The 16,660-nt window shown below is 35.1% G+C and overlaps 1 protein-coding gene across 1 annotated transcript; it reads left to right on the top strand.

The window, feature by feature from the left end:
- The first annotated feature begins 391 nt into the window (after nt 1-391).
- On the top strand, nt 392-1,096 carry LOC115505565 (tubulin beta chain-like). The gene is made up of 2 exons (XM_030303215.1): nt 392-424; nt 806-1,096. The coding sequence occupies exons 1-2, from the start codon at nt 392-394 to the stop codon at nt 1,094-1,096; spliced, it is 324 nt and encodes a 107-aa protein (XP_030159075.1).
- The last annotated feature ends 15,564 nt before the right edge of the window (nt 1,097-16,660 follow it).

Raw genomic sequence — 16,660 nt, 5'->3', positions numbered from 1 at the left:
CATGATATATTAATGATAATGAAATCATGACTTCTATATATTATTTCGGAGGTTCTACTTTGTAGGCTAAGACAGAAACATTAAAAAAATAAATTTTATCTATATACAATGCTTTTTTATGTCTACAAAAGTTCAGATTCTAGCAAAAATATTATAAATCTTATGACACTTTTGATGTTGGCTTGGTTTAAATATTGTTTTAAATCGATATTTGTCATCTATATTGGGAATAAATTTTTGGAAATGATAAATTTGGAATTTTACAAGTTGTGATAATAACAAAATGGAAAAAAAATTATATCACAGCCAGTTTACAATACAGTAAACAGAAACCAGGTGAAATTCTGTTTGAGGGTGTAAGAGTTTAAAAAGAGTCATCTTCAGGGACCACATGTCCATTAAGAAGGTTGATGAGCAGACACTTGTGAGAATGAGTGAAGGAAACCTGACTTAATGTGGAGTCAGGAAGCCATGAAGGGAGAGCTCTCACACAGGTACTTCTCTCAGCTTACATGACCAACAAGAAGCTGGAAGATTTCTGTGTACCCCAGTAAGAAACAAACTGTCCACCACTTGCAGCCCATGAGAAGCTGTCACAATCTCAAACTCTCATTCTCTTCCAATGAACTTAATACTTAAAACAACCCTCCCCAATTTCCTTCTGCAACTTAATAAAAGCTAGCTTCCTTTATCTCTTTGGGATTGCCTATGGTTCTCCAGAGTTTGTTGTCCCAAATTGCAGTCTCCCATTATTCCCAGATAAACTCATTTTTGTTTAACTAGATTACTATTTGTTTTATTTAAGGTTGACCTGCTTAACTTCCAAAACAAGAACAGCAGCTATTTTGTCAAGTGGATCCCCAACAACACGAAAACAGTTCTCTGTGACATCCTACCCGAGGGGCTAAATATGTCCACCACCTTCACCTGCAACAGCAAGACCAATGACAAACTGTTCAAGCACATCTTGGAGCAGCTCCTGGCCATGTTCAGGTGCAAGGTCATTTTATACCAGTACACAAGGAAGGGCATGGATGAGATGGAGTTCACCGAGGCCAAAAGCAACACGAATGACCTTGTGTCCAAGTACCAGTAGTTCCAGGACACCACAGCTGAAGAGGACAGTAAGTTTGAGGAGAAGGATGAGGAGGTGGTCTACAACTGTCTGGTACCTGGTACGACATGGAAGCCTTAGGAACTTCATCACTCACAACCTCTTCCCCAACAACTATGTCTCACTGTGTATATACTTGCTCCTGTCTTGACATCACCTGCTGTATAGATACCACCACTAAAGCATTTTCATGGTGGAAAAAAGATCTTTCAATTTTAAATTAGACTTATGTATTTATTTACATTTTGTCTTTTTTTTTAATGTTTATTTTTGAGAGAGAGACAGAGCGTGAGCAGGGAAGGGCAGAGAGAAGGAGACACAGAATCCCAAGCAGGGATTCTCTGAGCTGTCAGCACAGAGCCCAACGCGGGGCTCAAACCTACAAACTACAAGATCATGACCTGAGCCTAAGTTGGATGCTTTACCGACTGAGCCTCCTAGGTGCCCCTATTTACATTGTTTTTAAGTGATCATGGGATAGGAAATAAAATCAGATATCCTAGTTTATGTACATTGGTAATTTCAGACTGATGAAGAGTTGAGAGGCAAAAAGAGTTATGTTAGTCTTTACTAACATTGCTCCTTTTTTTGCACTATTTACAGTGTGTCTTTTTTTTTTTATCTTTATTTGTTTTTGAGAAAGAGACAGTGTGCAAGCAGAGGAGGGGCAGAGAGAGAGGGAGACACAGAATCCAAAGCAGGCTCTAGGCTGTGGGCAGTCAGCACAGAACCCGAAGTGGGAATCAAATTCACGAAACGTTGAGTTCAAGACTTGAGCCAAAGTCAGACGCTTAACTGACTGAGCCACCCAGGCGCCCCCACAATATGTCTTTTTAAAGTGTATTTATTTATTTTGAGAGAGAGAGAGAGAGAATGCACAAACGGGGGGTGGGGGAGAGGAAGACAGAGAGGGAGAAAAAATCCTAAGCAAGCTCCACGCTGTCAGCATGGAGTCTGACTGGGAGCTCTATCCCATGAACTGTGAGATCATGACCTGAGCTGAAATCAAGAGTCAGACACCAACTGAGCTACCCAGGTATCCCTATGATGGTTTTTTTAGTTGTAATATAATGCCTAAAAACTTAGAAGGGATATAGCAAGGAGAAATTATACCAATTTTATATTGTGACTTTATATGAGTGTCTCAGAATCTAAATATTTTCTTTGACCTCTTTATTTCAGGTACTTCATGGAAATGATGCATCCACCCCTTCTACACTAAAGCATGAGAGCAGATTGCCTTAAATAGAAGGGTTGATTGCTTCTTGGAGCTGTTCCTCCCTAGGAGATATGTCCCTTTAAAATGTTCTGCATTAGAAAATATATTTCATCACATAGCATTCAGATTTGTTTTTAAATGAGTAAACAGGAAAACAGTTTCATGAAGTAAAGAAAATTTGTTGAAATTATTGTAATCCCCAAGGCATTTTTATACTCTGATTAAAAGCACAGCAATTTAATATGGAATTCTTAAAAAATATTATATCACTTTTGAAACTAGGGGCAATAGAGTTTAAGGTTTAAGAAGCGTATTTTTGGGAGACAACATTTATGTTGAATGTTGAAATGTTTATACCTTTCTGAACTGTCTAAATACTCCTTCTTAGCAGTTTGAAATTTATGGCCCCTCATTAAAATTTTTTTCCCTCTCAATATCCATTTATTTGCTTTACTATGATGTTATAGACTGAATTTAACACTCAAATTTTTAGGCTTAGCACAATAGCCACTTACTGTCAGACACTAACTTCAGAACTTAAAAGCTATGGGATTTGGACCGATCTTTTTAGTTTCTTTATAGGTAAATGTGAAATAATAGTACTTTTCTTAAAGGATAATGGAGGTTTAATGAAAATTTTGCATAAAGAACTTATATATAGTGTGTCTTAAACTCAACTGATGCTTGGTGAATACGAGTTATAATAATATTTGTTGAATATGAATGCTTCCTCTGCTTCCCTATAACTTTTTAGTTTTAGAAAACCGAGGTTAAATATGAAAATCTATGTTCTCTATGATATTAGACTACCTTTACCTTATGGTAAGGGTTACAAAGTAGAGCAACTAGCCTTTCCAGAATCTTCACTAAAGTCACAAGTTCTGGTTTCTTGAATTTATCTATCATACCTATTTTGTAAAATATTTATTTTGAAAGAGACAGAAAGAGCACGCAGGGGAGGGGGAAGGGCAGAAAGAGAGGGAGAGTGAGAAAGCAGGCTCCACACTGTCAGCACAGAGCCTGACATGGGACGCGATCTCATGCTCCATGAGATCATGACTTGAGCCAAAATCAAGAGTCGGATGCTTAACCAACTGAGACACCCAGGGCCCCCTGTATCATACCTTAGTATGCAAATAACTTAAAATAAACCTGTATTTACTACTACTTCCTGTTGTCCAAGTTCTGTCAGCATAATGTAATCTACTCAGGGATTCAGAATATATTTTGGAATTGTGGAATCATTAGGTTTTACTGCATCTTAAGTTCTCTAACCAAATAATAAAACAAGTATAAACATGTGGCAAGGCTCTCAGGATGAATTATGATCCCTAAAAAGATGACCCAAACTTATTCCAATTTTTTGCTATCGGGATAGAAGAGGTAGGGAGTGGACATTTATGAATTTAATAGCTGCATGCCAGACACATTTTTTTTTGCAATAAGCCAATCATGTAAGTTTTCAGAGAATGTGTTAGAATCACAATCCTTAAATTTCTCAAGTTATATAGCAAAAGGAAAAAAGTAGATATGTACCACATCAATACATGTGACTGGATTAAAATATGATTAAGGTTTTTAATAAATATATTAAAATTATTAAATACAAAAGATATGTGGAACCATACAACAGTTACAAATTACTGTGGAAAAAATAAAATTTAAAAAAGAAGATAACAGACCTTATAAAGACAAAGGCATTGGGAACAAAAGAGAAGGCTTATTAGAGGTGAAGAAAACTTAGTGTACTAGAATACAGAATTGAGAAAAAATAAAAATTAAATATGGAGAAAGTAGACATAAAATACGAAAGGTAAGACATAGAATAGACTGAGAACAAAGAAAAAAGAAATTTCAAAGAAATTAGTGTCTGATAACTTTCCAGAACAGACTGAGTGCATGAAATAACTACCTAAACAAGGAAACAAAATTAAAGCCATACTTGCTAAAGTCTTATGAAACTGGTGAAAAAAAAAGACTCAAGATACCTTAAAACAACTACATAGAAAAAGAAGAATATTTACTCCTAAGAATGCCAATTAATCTGTAATTAGTCCTCTCAAAAGCAAAATAGAAGTCAAAAAGATAGAAAATTATGTTCAAATACTAAAAAAGGTTTCATTTAAAAATTCTTTAATGTTTTTTTTTTTTTCATTTATTTTTTAAGGCGAGAGAGAGAGGCAGAGCATGAGCAGGGGAGGAACAGAGAGGGAGACACAGAATTCAAAGCAGGCTCCAGGCTCTGAGCTGTCAGCACAGAACCCACGATCCACGAGATCATGACCTGAACCGAAGTTGGACGCTCAACCAACTGAGACACCCAGGCGCCCCAAAAGAGGTTTCATTTTAAATCACATACCCAAATGGGGTGGCTGGGCGGCTCAGTAGGTTGAGCGTCTGACTTTGGCTCAGGTCATGATCTCACAGATCTTGAGTTCAAGACCAGCGTCAGGCTCTGTGCTGACAGCACGGAGCCTGGAGCCTGCTTCGGATTCTGTGTCTCCCTCTCTGCCCCAACCCACTCACATTCTGTCTCTGTCTCTCTTAAAAATAAACATTAAAAAAAGTTAAATCACATACCCAAATCATCTAAAGTACCTGAATTTTATTAGCACATTTAAAACTGAATTATTTCTAAATCAAAGCAAATGTTTCTTAATATTTAAATATCCAAAACATTTTATTAGTCCCTAAGCAAAGCACAAAGATGTGCAAAATGACGCCTACCCTCAGGAAATGATATTTCCTACAGGAAGAGAGAAAAAAGCCATGCATTAAAAAATGTCATCAGTGCTTCTGGAGCCTGGTAGTAACAGGTATCCCTACTTGTGGGAAGAGCTGTCTTCACAGAGAAGATTTATATATTACAGTTTTTATTCTTTTTTTTTGAAGGTCGTCCTCTTCAACTGGGCGCGCAGCTTTGGGAGGGACGCACATGGAGCGGTGAGGGAGGAAGGCGACACCCGCCTAGCCAGCCAGATCAGCCGAATCAACCCTGGTGATCAATGGGGTGACAGATGTCGCAGCCAGATCGCCCTCACATCCAGTTTTTATTCTTTTAATGTTTATTTTTGAGAGAGAGCGAGCAAGAGAGAGAGAGAGCGTGAGCAGGGGAGGGGCCGAGAGAGAAGGAGGCACAGAGTCTGAAGCAGGCTCCAGGCTCTGAGCTGACAGCACAGAGCCCAATGTGGGGCTCAACCCCACGAATGGTGAGATCATGACCTGAGCCGAAGTCGGACGCTTAACCGACTGAGCCACCGGGGCGCCCCATATGTTACAGTTTTTTTTTTTTTTTTAAATTTTTTTTTCAACGTTTATTTATTTTTGGGACAGAGACAGAGCATGAATGGGCGAGGGGCAGAGAGAGAGGGAGACACAGAATCGGAAACAGGCTCCAGGCTCTGAGCCATCAGCCCAGAGCCCGACGCGGGGCTCGAACTCACAGACTGCGAGATCGTGACCTGGCTGAAGTCGGACGCTTAACCAACTGCGCCACCCAGGCGCCCCTGTTACAGTTTTTTAAAGATGAAATTGCCAAGTCTGATTCATGCACAATTTTAATGGAAACAGATACACTGTAACACGTTTTGTCTATAAAGTTTATTTTGTGGGACGCCTGCGTGGTTCAGTCAGTTGAGGGTTGGGCTCTTGATTTCAGCTCAGGTCATGACCCAAAGTTCTTCAATTGAGCCCAGCATCAGGCTCCGTGCTGAGTTTGGAGCCTGCTTTAGATTTTCTCTCTCTCTCCCTCTGTTCCCCTCCCCAGCTTGTGCACTCTCTCTCTCTCTCTCTCAAAAATAAAACAATTTAAAAAAAAGATTATTTTGCTTTGCCCTTGAACACATTTATTGTGTGCACTACATGTATCAATAGCAAACTTTGCCCATGGCCCTCTTACTCAGGAAGGAATGTCTTTAATTCCCACTGAAAAACTATTCCTAATAAATTACTTTTTATAGATGACATGCCTACATATTTCAGTTAATCACAGAAAATAAAGAAAACTTACTTGGTGTATGTTTATCTGGCTTCATAAATCAGGAAGTTTGAAATAGACATTTAAGAAATTTAAATAAAAGTATACATAAAATTTTATTTTCAAATAAATCTTATATTTTAATGATAATAGATGGTCTTGGTCATATTTTGCCTAAATAGTTTTAGTTTTTAATATGAAAAAGTGATGCATTTATAGAGGATTGATGCATTTAACTTATTCTGTAAAGTGCACTTTAGACTTGCTCAAGGTATGCTAGATATTTCAGGACCTATTCTAGAAAAACTTTGAAATTTGGTTTGAAATATTGCCTTTATTAATGTTCTGTGAGATTGTGAGAGTTTATATGGACACTTAAAAATTGGACTTGGCTGTCCTCAAGGAAGAACAGATGTTTTGACATATGTCCAGATGAGTACTCTGAACTAGAAATTCAAATCTCCTTCTGGAAAACTTTTTGTGCTAACATATGGTAGACAATGAATCTTAAAAACCATTGGCTATGGACTTGACAGCAAAATGGGATTAGTTACGATTTATTTACAGAGATTAACCAAATTGAGCACAGAAATGAATGGAATTGGCTATATTCCTCTGATTTTTGAATGATTGGCAAAAATTCCTTCAATCTTTCCAAAAAATTCTTTAAACTCTCCAAAATTTACATGAAATATAATATTTCTAAACACTTTTCCTATCTGTCTTTGTTAAATCATGTGGAACGCTTTCCCTGACTACAACATCATTAACCATTCTAAAAGGAATATAAATTTGTAGTCCCTAAATTGTGGGAAGAAATGCTCAAATTTGAATAATTTTACTCTTTTCTCTATTATCATAAAAAATGATGGATTCAAAGCATAACAATATCCATATTTAAATGGCATCAAGCAAAATCATATCCTTTCTCTATCGCTGATGATAATTACATATGAAAATACCTCTCCATTTTTGTAGATTTACATTTATATAATTTAAAAGTTTAAAATAAGAAGTGCACATTTGTCAGCTATTATTTTAAAGAAGCCCAAACTCATATAGAATATTTATGCATTTAAACAAGATGTAAGTCATGGTGTTTATTTTCTTTCTTGGAGATATGTCATGTGTACATGGCAAAAAAGCAATCACTATGCTTCCTTCAGGTTAAATGCAATTTTTTTTTCTTCCTTCGCTTCCCTTCCCTTCCCTTCCCTTCCCTTCCCTTCCCTTCCCTGCCCTTCCCTTCCTTTCCCTTCCCTTCCCTTGCTTCCTTTGTTCTTTCTTTCGTTCTTTCTTCTTTCTTTCTGTCTCCCTTCTTTCTCTCCTTCTCTTTTTCTCTCTTTCATCCTTCCTTCTTTCCTTCTTTCCTTCCTTCCTTCATTCCATTTTCTTTCATTTGCCTATTTTTTTATATGTTGTGTTCTCAATGGACATTAACCATGCTTTGTAAAGAACCAGAAAACTGTAATATATTTTCAGCACCCTTTACAGAATATTTCAAATTTAACTTCTCACAATTGCAACAATGGGTAATATATAATAGGTTTCTCATATACTTAGGGGTTGAAATATGGGATAAAAAGTAAGTAATCAGCTCTGTTTGGCTCATATACTCCTCTGAGAAATAGTGCCCCATAATATTGACTAGTTTGGCAAGAACAATAATGGGCTTAAATTATCCAAATTTCCATATGGTCCTGAAATTAATTTTTGGGGGGTACAGATGAAAACTTAATTCAATTCTTCTCTACAAAGCATTAAAAAATTCTATTCTGTTTCACACTTAGAATTTAGGGAAAAGTGTATAAGACTATTTTAACTATACCTAGGGCCTTCTAAGAGATTGCTGTAATAAAGAATAATGTACTAATTAGTGTTATGTATATTTTAACCTAGAGACTTTTCCCCACAGACATTTTCTCTAGGCCAGGATTCTCGACTTTTCAAGAGTGTTCACTCAATGGTCCCTGGTGCAGGATATAAAACTTACTTTGAAAGTTGCTTTTACCTAACTCTAATCGTTTTCTTGATCTCAACTGCAAACAAAAATGTGTTTCATTTTTACAGACCAATTGATCAATATGCCTAATCCACATAGGGTTGCAAGGCATATTTATTTTTAATAAATATATTGAGTTGGTTCTCAAATCTCTTCTGTCCCCTTGAGAATCACTTTTCTAAAATATGCTATTAATCTTTAATATTGTTTTCCTGCTTTACAGCTGGTTATTGTCTACCACTAATCTTCGGCCAAGCAGTAAACATAGAAATATGTTTACTTTATTCACCTAATTATAAATTTGCCCTTGCAGGTATTTTGAGTACTTTAAAGTTCCATAGAATTTAAATGTAACTGCTGAATATGATTTTTCAAACTCTTCAAAATTTGTGTGGAATAGTGAAAACAGTGTTTAGGAAACACATCTATATTGGGATGCAAAATCTACCTCTTTGTATCTGTATTTTGGCTGAATTGATTAACCTCTCAGAAACTCAGTTTCCATTCTCATAAAAAGTAAATAACATCATCCACTCTTCAATATTCAGAAAATATTGTTTTATGTTCTGTTTCTGCTTTAAAGTCAATATCTCCTTAGAAATAGAAACATTAGCCCTCTGACACTCTTGGTCTGAAAAAACGTCTCTGGTATCCTGAACTAAGGTCTATTCTCACTGTCTTTTATTTTAATTATGTATCTTGGGATTACACAAATAATTTACGGGTAATGTTAAAGAGTTTTCACACAAGATAAATGATGCAAAAGGCTAGCTATTCAAGTCAGACAAGTCGATGTGCTGTAAAGTTGCTTTAAGCATTTAAGTGAAAGGTACTTGAATCAATATGACACCAGACAGAAATCTAGATTTGCCCAATAAATAGAGATCTCTAGAAATGGTAAAAATGACAATACATATGTAGGTTTTTTTCTTATTTATATTTCCTTTAATAGAAATTAGACTCTCTAAAAAGGAGAATACTACAAATAAATTAAGTGCTTAATAACATAAATAAAATTAAAATAGTATCGAACGAGAACAGAGGAATGAAAAGAAGAATTAGATTTATTGTTTAAAAAGTAACTTAACACTACTTTTTAAAACTATAAATAATAGATCAACCATGAAGCAAAGAAAGCTGGAGTGGCTATATTAATAAAAGAAAATATTAAATTCAAAACAAGGACTATTACCAGAAATAAAGCAGTCAGGGAAAAGACTGAAAAATAAATAGAAAAATCCACAATTAGAGTTGAACATATTGATACTCCTCTCTGAGAAATCCACAAAATAAATAGACATACGGTAAACAGAAAGCTGATAAAACAAGCTGACCTAGCTGATAGTTATAAATTCCCCAACACACAAATGCAAAATGTACATTAAAGAAAAAAAAACACTTTTGGAATATTTACCAAAATAGAACACTGTCTGGACCATCAAACAAACAGCAATAAATTTGAAAGAATTGAAGATAGTCAACGTATTTTCTGACCACAGTGGAAAGTTTATATGGAAATCAACAACAGAAAGATATCTGGAAAATGCCAAATATTTGGAAAATAAACAAATACTTTTAAATAACTTATGAGCTACACAGAGATTCCTAAAGGCTATGAGAAAATATTTTGAATTGAATGAAAATGAAACCATAACATATTACAATTTGTGGAACATAGGTATTGAAGTGCTTAAAGGGATTTTACATCATTAAATACTTGTATTAGAAATATGATTTCAAATCAATTATCTTCCATGTTAAGCAATGATTAAAAAAAAGAAAGAAAATTAAACCCAAAGCAAGCAGAAGAGAGGATATAGTAAAGATAAAAACAGAAAAGATGAAATAGAAAGCAGAAGTGATAGGAAATAATTTTTAAATGAGCTGGTTCTTTTAGAAGATCAATGAAATTGATAAATCTCTAATCAGAGTGATTTACTCAAATCCACAAGAAGAAATGGAAAGCACTAGAATGGTAAATATGTCAGTAAATATAGAATATATTTATATATACTATTTCTCCCCTTAATTTTACTAAAAGACATAAGATTATATAAAGCAATAATTATAATACTGTTTTTAGTTTTATAACATATATAGATGTAATTTTTAAGTTTATTTATTTATTTCGAGAGATAGAAAGAGCACAAGCAGGGGAGGGGCACAGGGAGAGGGAGGGAGAGAATCCCAAGCAGGCTCCACACTGTCAGCACAGAGCTCAACTTGGGGCTCGAACTCACCAACCGAGAGATCATAATGTGAGCCAAAATCAAGAGTAGGATGCTTAACCTACTGAGCCACCCAGTTGCCCCTAGTACTTTTTAAATTCAATTTATTTAAACTGAAAACCAAACAAAAACAGTTCACCCATTTCTCCATCCTCCACCTGTGCCCCTGATAACCACCAATCAGTTTTCTATATCTATGATCTATGAGCTTGTGTGTGTGTGTGGGTATTAAATGCATATTATAAATGTATTTAGATTCTACATATATGGGACATCGTATGGCATTTGTCTTTCTCTAACTTATTTTACTTAGTACAATAATTTGTAAGAGGATCAAAGAGGAAAATGGAAATGGAGGAGTAGCAAAGTGGCAATATTATATTGGAATTAAGTCAGCATTAATGTGAAGTAGATCATAATACATTAAGATGCATGTGGTAAATCCTAGAAAGAATAGAAAATCAATAGAGGAATTAAAGTGACATACTGGAAAGTATTTGTTTTACATGAAAGGAGTTAGTAATGGAAGAATAAAAGAGCAACCAAGAGACGTATCAAAAATAAATGGCAAACAAAAATAAAAATAAATGGCAGTTGTAAACCCAATCTCATTAGCAATTAAATCAGGTATAAGTGGACTAATCACTATTACCAACTGTCAGGGATTGCAAATTTGGATTCAAGAGCAAGACCCAAGTATCGCATAGAGTAGAAACAGAGACATTTTGGATTTAAAGGTGCAAATTAAAGTTCATCCAGATAGTACTGTTTTATCTCTCAATATGTTAAATCTATTTCATCTTCTCAGTTTTGACAGATAATTTTTAGGTGATAACACATTTCATGAAGACTTTGCATACAAAATCTAGGTTACTAGGAAATTATGAAACATAAAAGCCAATCAAACAATAGCATAGAGTGTACAACACAAAGACTGAATCCTTATGTAAACTATGGATTTTGAACGATTATCGTGTGTCAATATAAGTTCATCAGTTGTAATATATGTATCACTCTGATAAAGGATGTTGATAATGAGGGTGAGGGTAGGGGGTATATGGGAAATGTCTATACCTTCTCTTGAATTTTGCTGTGAATTTAAAGCTGCTCTTAAAAGTAAGGTCTATACACTATTTTTATACATAAAAATACATACATATGTTGCATAACATATATATGTGTAAATATAGTATATATACACATATTTTGTAGAAATACAAACATATTTTTTGTAAAAAAAAAAAAAAAAGTCTAGTGGTGGGTAAGTCTTCCTAGGCAAAAAATAAAAGTTGGAGATGAGGAGCAGCTATCAGTAAGAAAAATTTTGCTTTCAGGCATCTGTTGTCTTATATATACATAGATTCTAGATGCTTCAAAGGCAGCCATGCACTAACAATATTGATGAAGAATGAGAATAAAATTATCTGAGGATGATAAAAGCCAGAGTCATCTTAACACAGATTTTTTGACTGATAAGACTGAAGGCTGGTGGCAATATTTGTAGCAACTGTTTATGTAAAACAGCAACAAAGTAAACCCAAGTGGCTTAAAAAAATACATAGTTAACAGAATTGTGTGCCGTAAAAGTGTATCTATGGATGAAACGAATTGTTTGAGGAAAATGCCTGTTAGAACCTCATTTTTAAAAAGAAAAAAGCCTAACTAGGATTTTAGTCTGTGTAAATTAGGGTGATGGCTTTGACTCGGGGTAAATGGGAGATTGCAAGTTGGAATCATAGCTCGTTTACTACTCACAAAAAAGCACATGTCGAAATAAATGCCTTTTTATTTGTTTTTGCCTCATATGAAATTCAAGTTGTGCAAGATTATCTGAAATGGAACAGTTGTGAAAGAAGGGATTTATCTCTAACTAAGAGAGGAATATGAAATCATTTAAGAACGAAACACATTGACCCAAGTGTCCCATTTAATAATGCAATTCTCTGTACTCAAGATAATAGGTAACATGTTTACCTGTTAGCAAATATCACAACCATCTGAGGCAGAAAAAAAAAGCTTACTGTAGTGATAATTCTGAAGTAGAATATGAGTCCATTAAATCATAAAGCGTCAGTTTCACCAAACTAGCAGGATAGTGTTGATCAATTAATACTTGATTAAAGCACTGAGAAATTTCCTTCTACATGAAAACAAGACTATCATGAGTTTTAACAGCATTGTTAATTGCTTTTAAAACTACAGGTTCATATAAGTTTATACTTAAAGATGCCTCCCTAATTTCTTAAAGACACCAAGTTCCACATAATTTACAGGCAGACAAAATCTCCAAGTCAAACAGCAAGTAGGGCGAACTGAAACACATACATCTTGACCTCTGATTCAGGGCTGGGAGAGGAGAAATTCGTCCTCACTCCCATGGGAGTAAAGTAGGCTTCTTCCTGCTGGGAATGCAACAGTTCGCGTCTTCATGCTGTAATCTGCAATTAACGAGTTGTGGGAAGTGAGAACCTGCTCTGGCCTCCTGACTCCATTTTAAATCAGGTTTCCTTTCTTCAGTTTCACAATTGATACACAGTTTCTAATAAGAAAACCCACTAGAGAGAGGAAGAAAAATATAATGAAAGAAAATACTAGCAGGTAATTGCCATACACTTACATTACTAATAGCATTTCTTTCCAATGACCTGATCATTCAAATTAATGATTAAAAAAAAAAAATGGAAGTTGTTAGTAATAAACCTTGTTTGTTTGTTTTTTCAAAGTTCCCTGATGATTGTTGCTGAGGTGTATCTTACAATCATAGTAAGAACCACAAGGGCCTATCCAGCCACACCACTGGCTGCAAAAGGGGAAATGTCTGTAGGGGTTTTCTTGGGGGCCCAGGGTGAGTGCCTCTAGGCATTACTAGCCAATAACACCACTATTGACAGGTTGAGACCAGCACAAAATAGTGTGTATAGCACTGAAAAAGTAAGATGAATGACAGCAATGTTACAAAAATGGGAAGAGAGAATTTAAATAATCTATTATAAAATACCTGTACTGCACCAGAAGGTTAACTTAGACTATGCCACAATGTATATTTTATACTTTATTATGACTACTAAAAAATGAACAGAGAAAAATAAATGAGGCGTAAAGATAGAAGATAAAATCAATCTTATAATTAATGTCCAATTAAAATAAGAGAAGTCAGAAAAAGGAGGGAAGGAAAATAAACAAGGAACAGATACAAATAGATGATATTAACAAAATGGTGAATTTTAATTCAAATATACCAGTAATTCCAGTTTTAATACAAATATTTCAGTAATCAGCAAACACAAAAACCAGAGATTATAGAGTGGATTAAAAAAATAACAAGAACCAACTAAAGTTGGTCAGAAGATGACCATTTGAAATATAGACTCCAGTTAATATTTGCAGGCTAGAGAAAGATATACAATGCAAGCACTCATCAAAGTGAAACTTGTGCGGCCTTATCAACTTCAGAAAAAGGTGACTAATAAAATAGAATACCAGAGATATTATGTAATGATAAAGAGGCTAATTTTCCATGGAAACATAATGTTCCTAAAGCTGTATGCCCTAAATTTTGTTTGTGTGTGTGTGTGTGTGTGTGTGTATGTGTGTGTGTGTGTGTGAAAACACGTAAGGCAAAAACTGTCAGAACTGGAAAGAGACATAGGCAAATCAACTACTATGATTAGAGACATCAATGTCACCTCTCAGTTATTTGATACATTAAGTGGGCACAATGTCCGTAAGGATATAGATGATCTGAATAGTACTATCAATAAACTTGACCTAATTGATACTTACATAACACTCCATCCAATAGTAGAATACATATGGAACATCACAAAGATAGACCACAATCTAGGCTATACAACAAACCTTAGTAAATTAAAAAAATAGAAATTTGCAAAGTGTATTTTCAGACCATGAAATAATTAAACTAAAACTCAAGAGCAGAAACATAGCTAGGAATTCCCATGTAATTGGAAGTTGAACAATACACTTATAAAAATTCCATGGGTCTAAGAGGACATTAAAAGGGAAATTTTTTTTTAATCCTATGATCCAACAATAACACCCCCTGGTATTCATGAAAAGGAGTTGAGAACATATGTCCACAAAAAACAAAGACAAAAGACAAAAAACAAATAAAAAAACACACAAAACTTGTACATGGAGGGGCATCTGGGTGGCTCAGTTGGTGAAGCATCTGACTTCAGGTCAGGTCATGATCACATGGTTTGTGGGTTCAAGCCCCATGTTGGGCTCTGTGCTGACAGCTCAGAGCCTGGAGCTTGCTTCGGATTCTGTGTGTCTCTCTCTGCCCCTCCCTGCTCGTCCTCTATTTCTCTCTGTCCATCAAAAATAAATAAAACATTAAAAAAAATTTAAAAACTTGTACATGGACATTTACAACAGCTTTATCCATAATTGCGAAACCTTGAAGGCAACAAAGATCCCCTTTAGCAGGTGCATAGGTAAATAAACTGTGGTACATCCAGATAATGGAATATTAGCAGTAAAAAGAAATTACCTCTTAAGTGATGAAAAGAAATAGAAGAACCTTAAATGCGTATTACTAAGTTAAATAAGGCAATCTGAAAGGCTACATACTGTATGATTCCAACTATATGATGTTTTGGAAAAAGTAAAACTATAAAGACAGTAAAAAGAGCCCTGGTTGTGGAGGGGGGAAGGATGACTAGGTGGACAGATGGCTTTTAGGGCAGTGAAAATGTTCTGTATGATGTCATAGTGATAGATACACAATTTGTAGTTTCCATTGTCAAGATCTAATAAGCAGCTTTCACAGAGCAAAGGTTGTTAATGCCCCATCTTTAAATATGGGCTGAGTGTATTGACTTGCTTCCAAAGTCCAGAGAATGAAAATGAGAAGGGTAAAAACACAGCTAATTTTACTGTGAATAACCTTGGCAATCACTACCTCAGCCAGTTGATACAGTTTACTATCAACAGATAAAAGTCCTATTGATAGCATGTACCTTTCATATGACAGAATGAGAACAGCATTTCATCTTTGTGGTATTCTACCTTGCCCCAAATTATAATCCTTGTCTACTCATGAGAAAACAAAACCAGGCAAAACCAAGTTGAGAGACATTCTATAAAACACCCCATCAGTATGCCTTAAAACCATGAAGATCATCCAAGGCAAAGAAAATCTAGGAAGCTGTCAAAAACTAGAAGAGGTTCATCAGATATGAGATTGATGAGTAAATATATTAAGTTAATAAATGACCTAAATGTACTATGGTGAAGGATCCTGGAAAAGAGAAAGATCATTAAAGAAATCTAGTGCAATAAGAATAAATCATGGATTTACTTAACAGTAAATAATAATAATAATAATAGGCAGGATAATGAGTACATAAAATGTGATAGATGCACATTTTTGATACAGAAGATAAAAGTAGTAAGCTGCTACCACTTGTGTCATTTATTGAGAAAATAAATAGAATGGAATATATATGTAATCCAATATATATCATATACTTTATTTTATTATTTTTTATTTTAATATTTATTTATTTATTATTTATTTATTTTATTATTATTTATTTTTGAGACAGAGAGAGAGAGAGACAGAGCACGAGCAGGCGAGGGACAGAGAGACGGAGACACAGCATCCGAAGCAGGCTCCAGGCTCTGGCTGTCAGCATAGAGTCTGACACAGGGCTTTAACTCGAACCATGAGATCATAACCTGAGCCGAAGTCGGATGTTTAACTGACTGAGCCACCCAGGTACCCTTATACCATATATTTTAAACTATAATATACTTTATATAAATTTTAAGACATTAAATACGCTTAAAGACACAAAAAGAGATAGATGATAGATAGATGATAGATATTCTATATTTAATGCAAAAGCTACTTGTAGAACAATGAATTTAGGGGAATTTAATCATTTTCAGCTTTATTTTTTTAAATTTTTTTTTTTCAACGTTTATTTATTTTTGGGACAGAGAGAGACAGAGCATGAACGGGGGAGGGGCAGAGAGAGAGGGAGACACAGAATCGGAAACAGGCTCCAGGCTCTGAGCCGTCAGCACAGAGCCCGACGCGGGGCTCGAACTCACAGACCGCGAGATCGTGACCTGGCTGAAGTCGGACGCTTAA

Source organism: Lynx canadensis, chromosome F1 (assembly GCF_007474595.2).
Source record: "Lynx canadensis isolate LIC74 chromosome F1, mLynCan4.pri.v2, whole genome shotgun sequence".
NCBI classification, from domain to species: domain Eukaryota; kingdom Metazoa; phylum Chordata; class Mammalia; order Carnivora; family Felidae; genus Lynx; species Lynx canadensis.
Note: the sequence above shows the minus strand (reverse complement) of the source record. Positions and strands in the feature narration are given on the sequence as shown.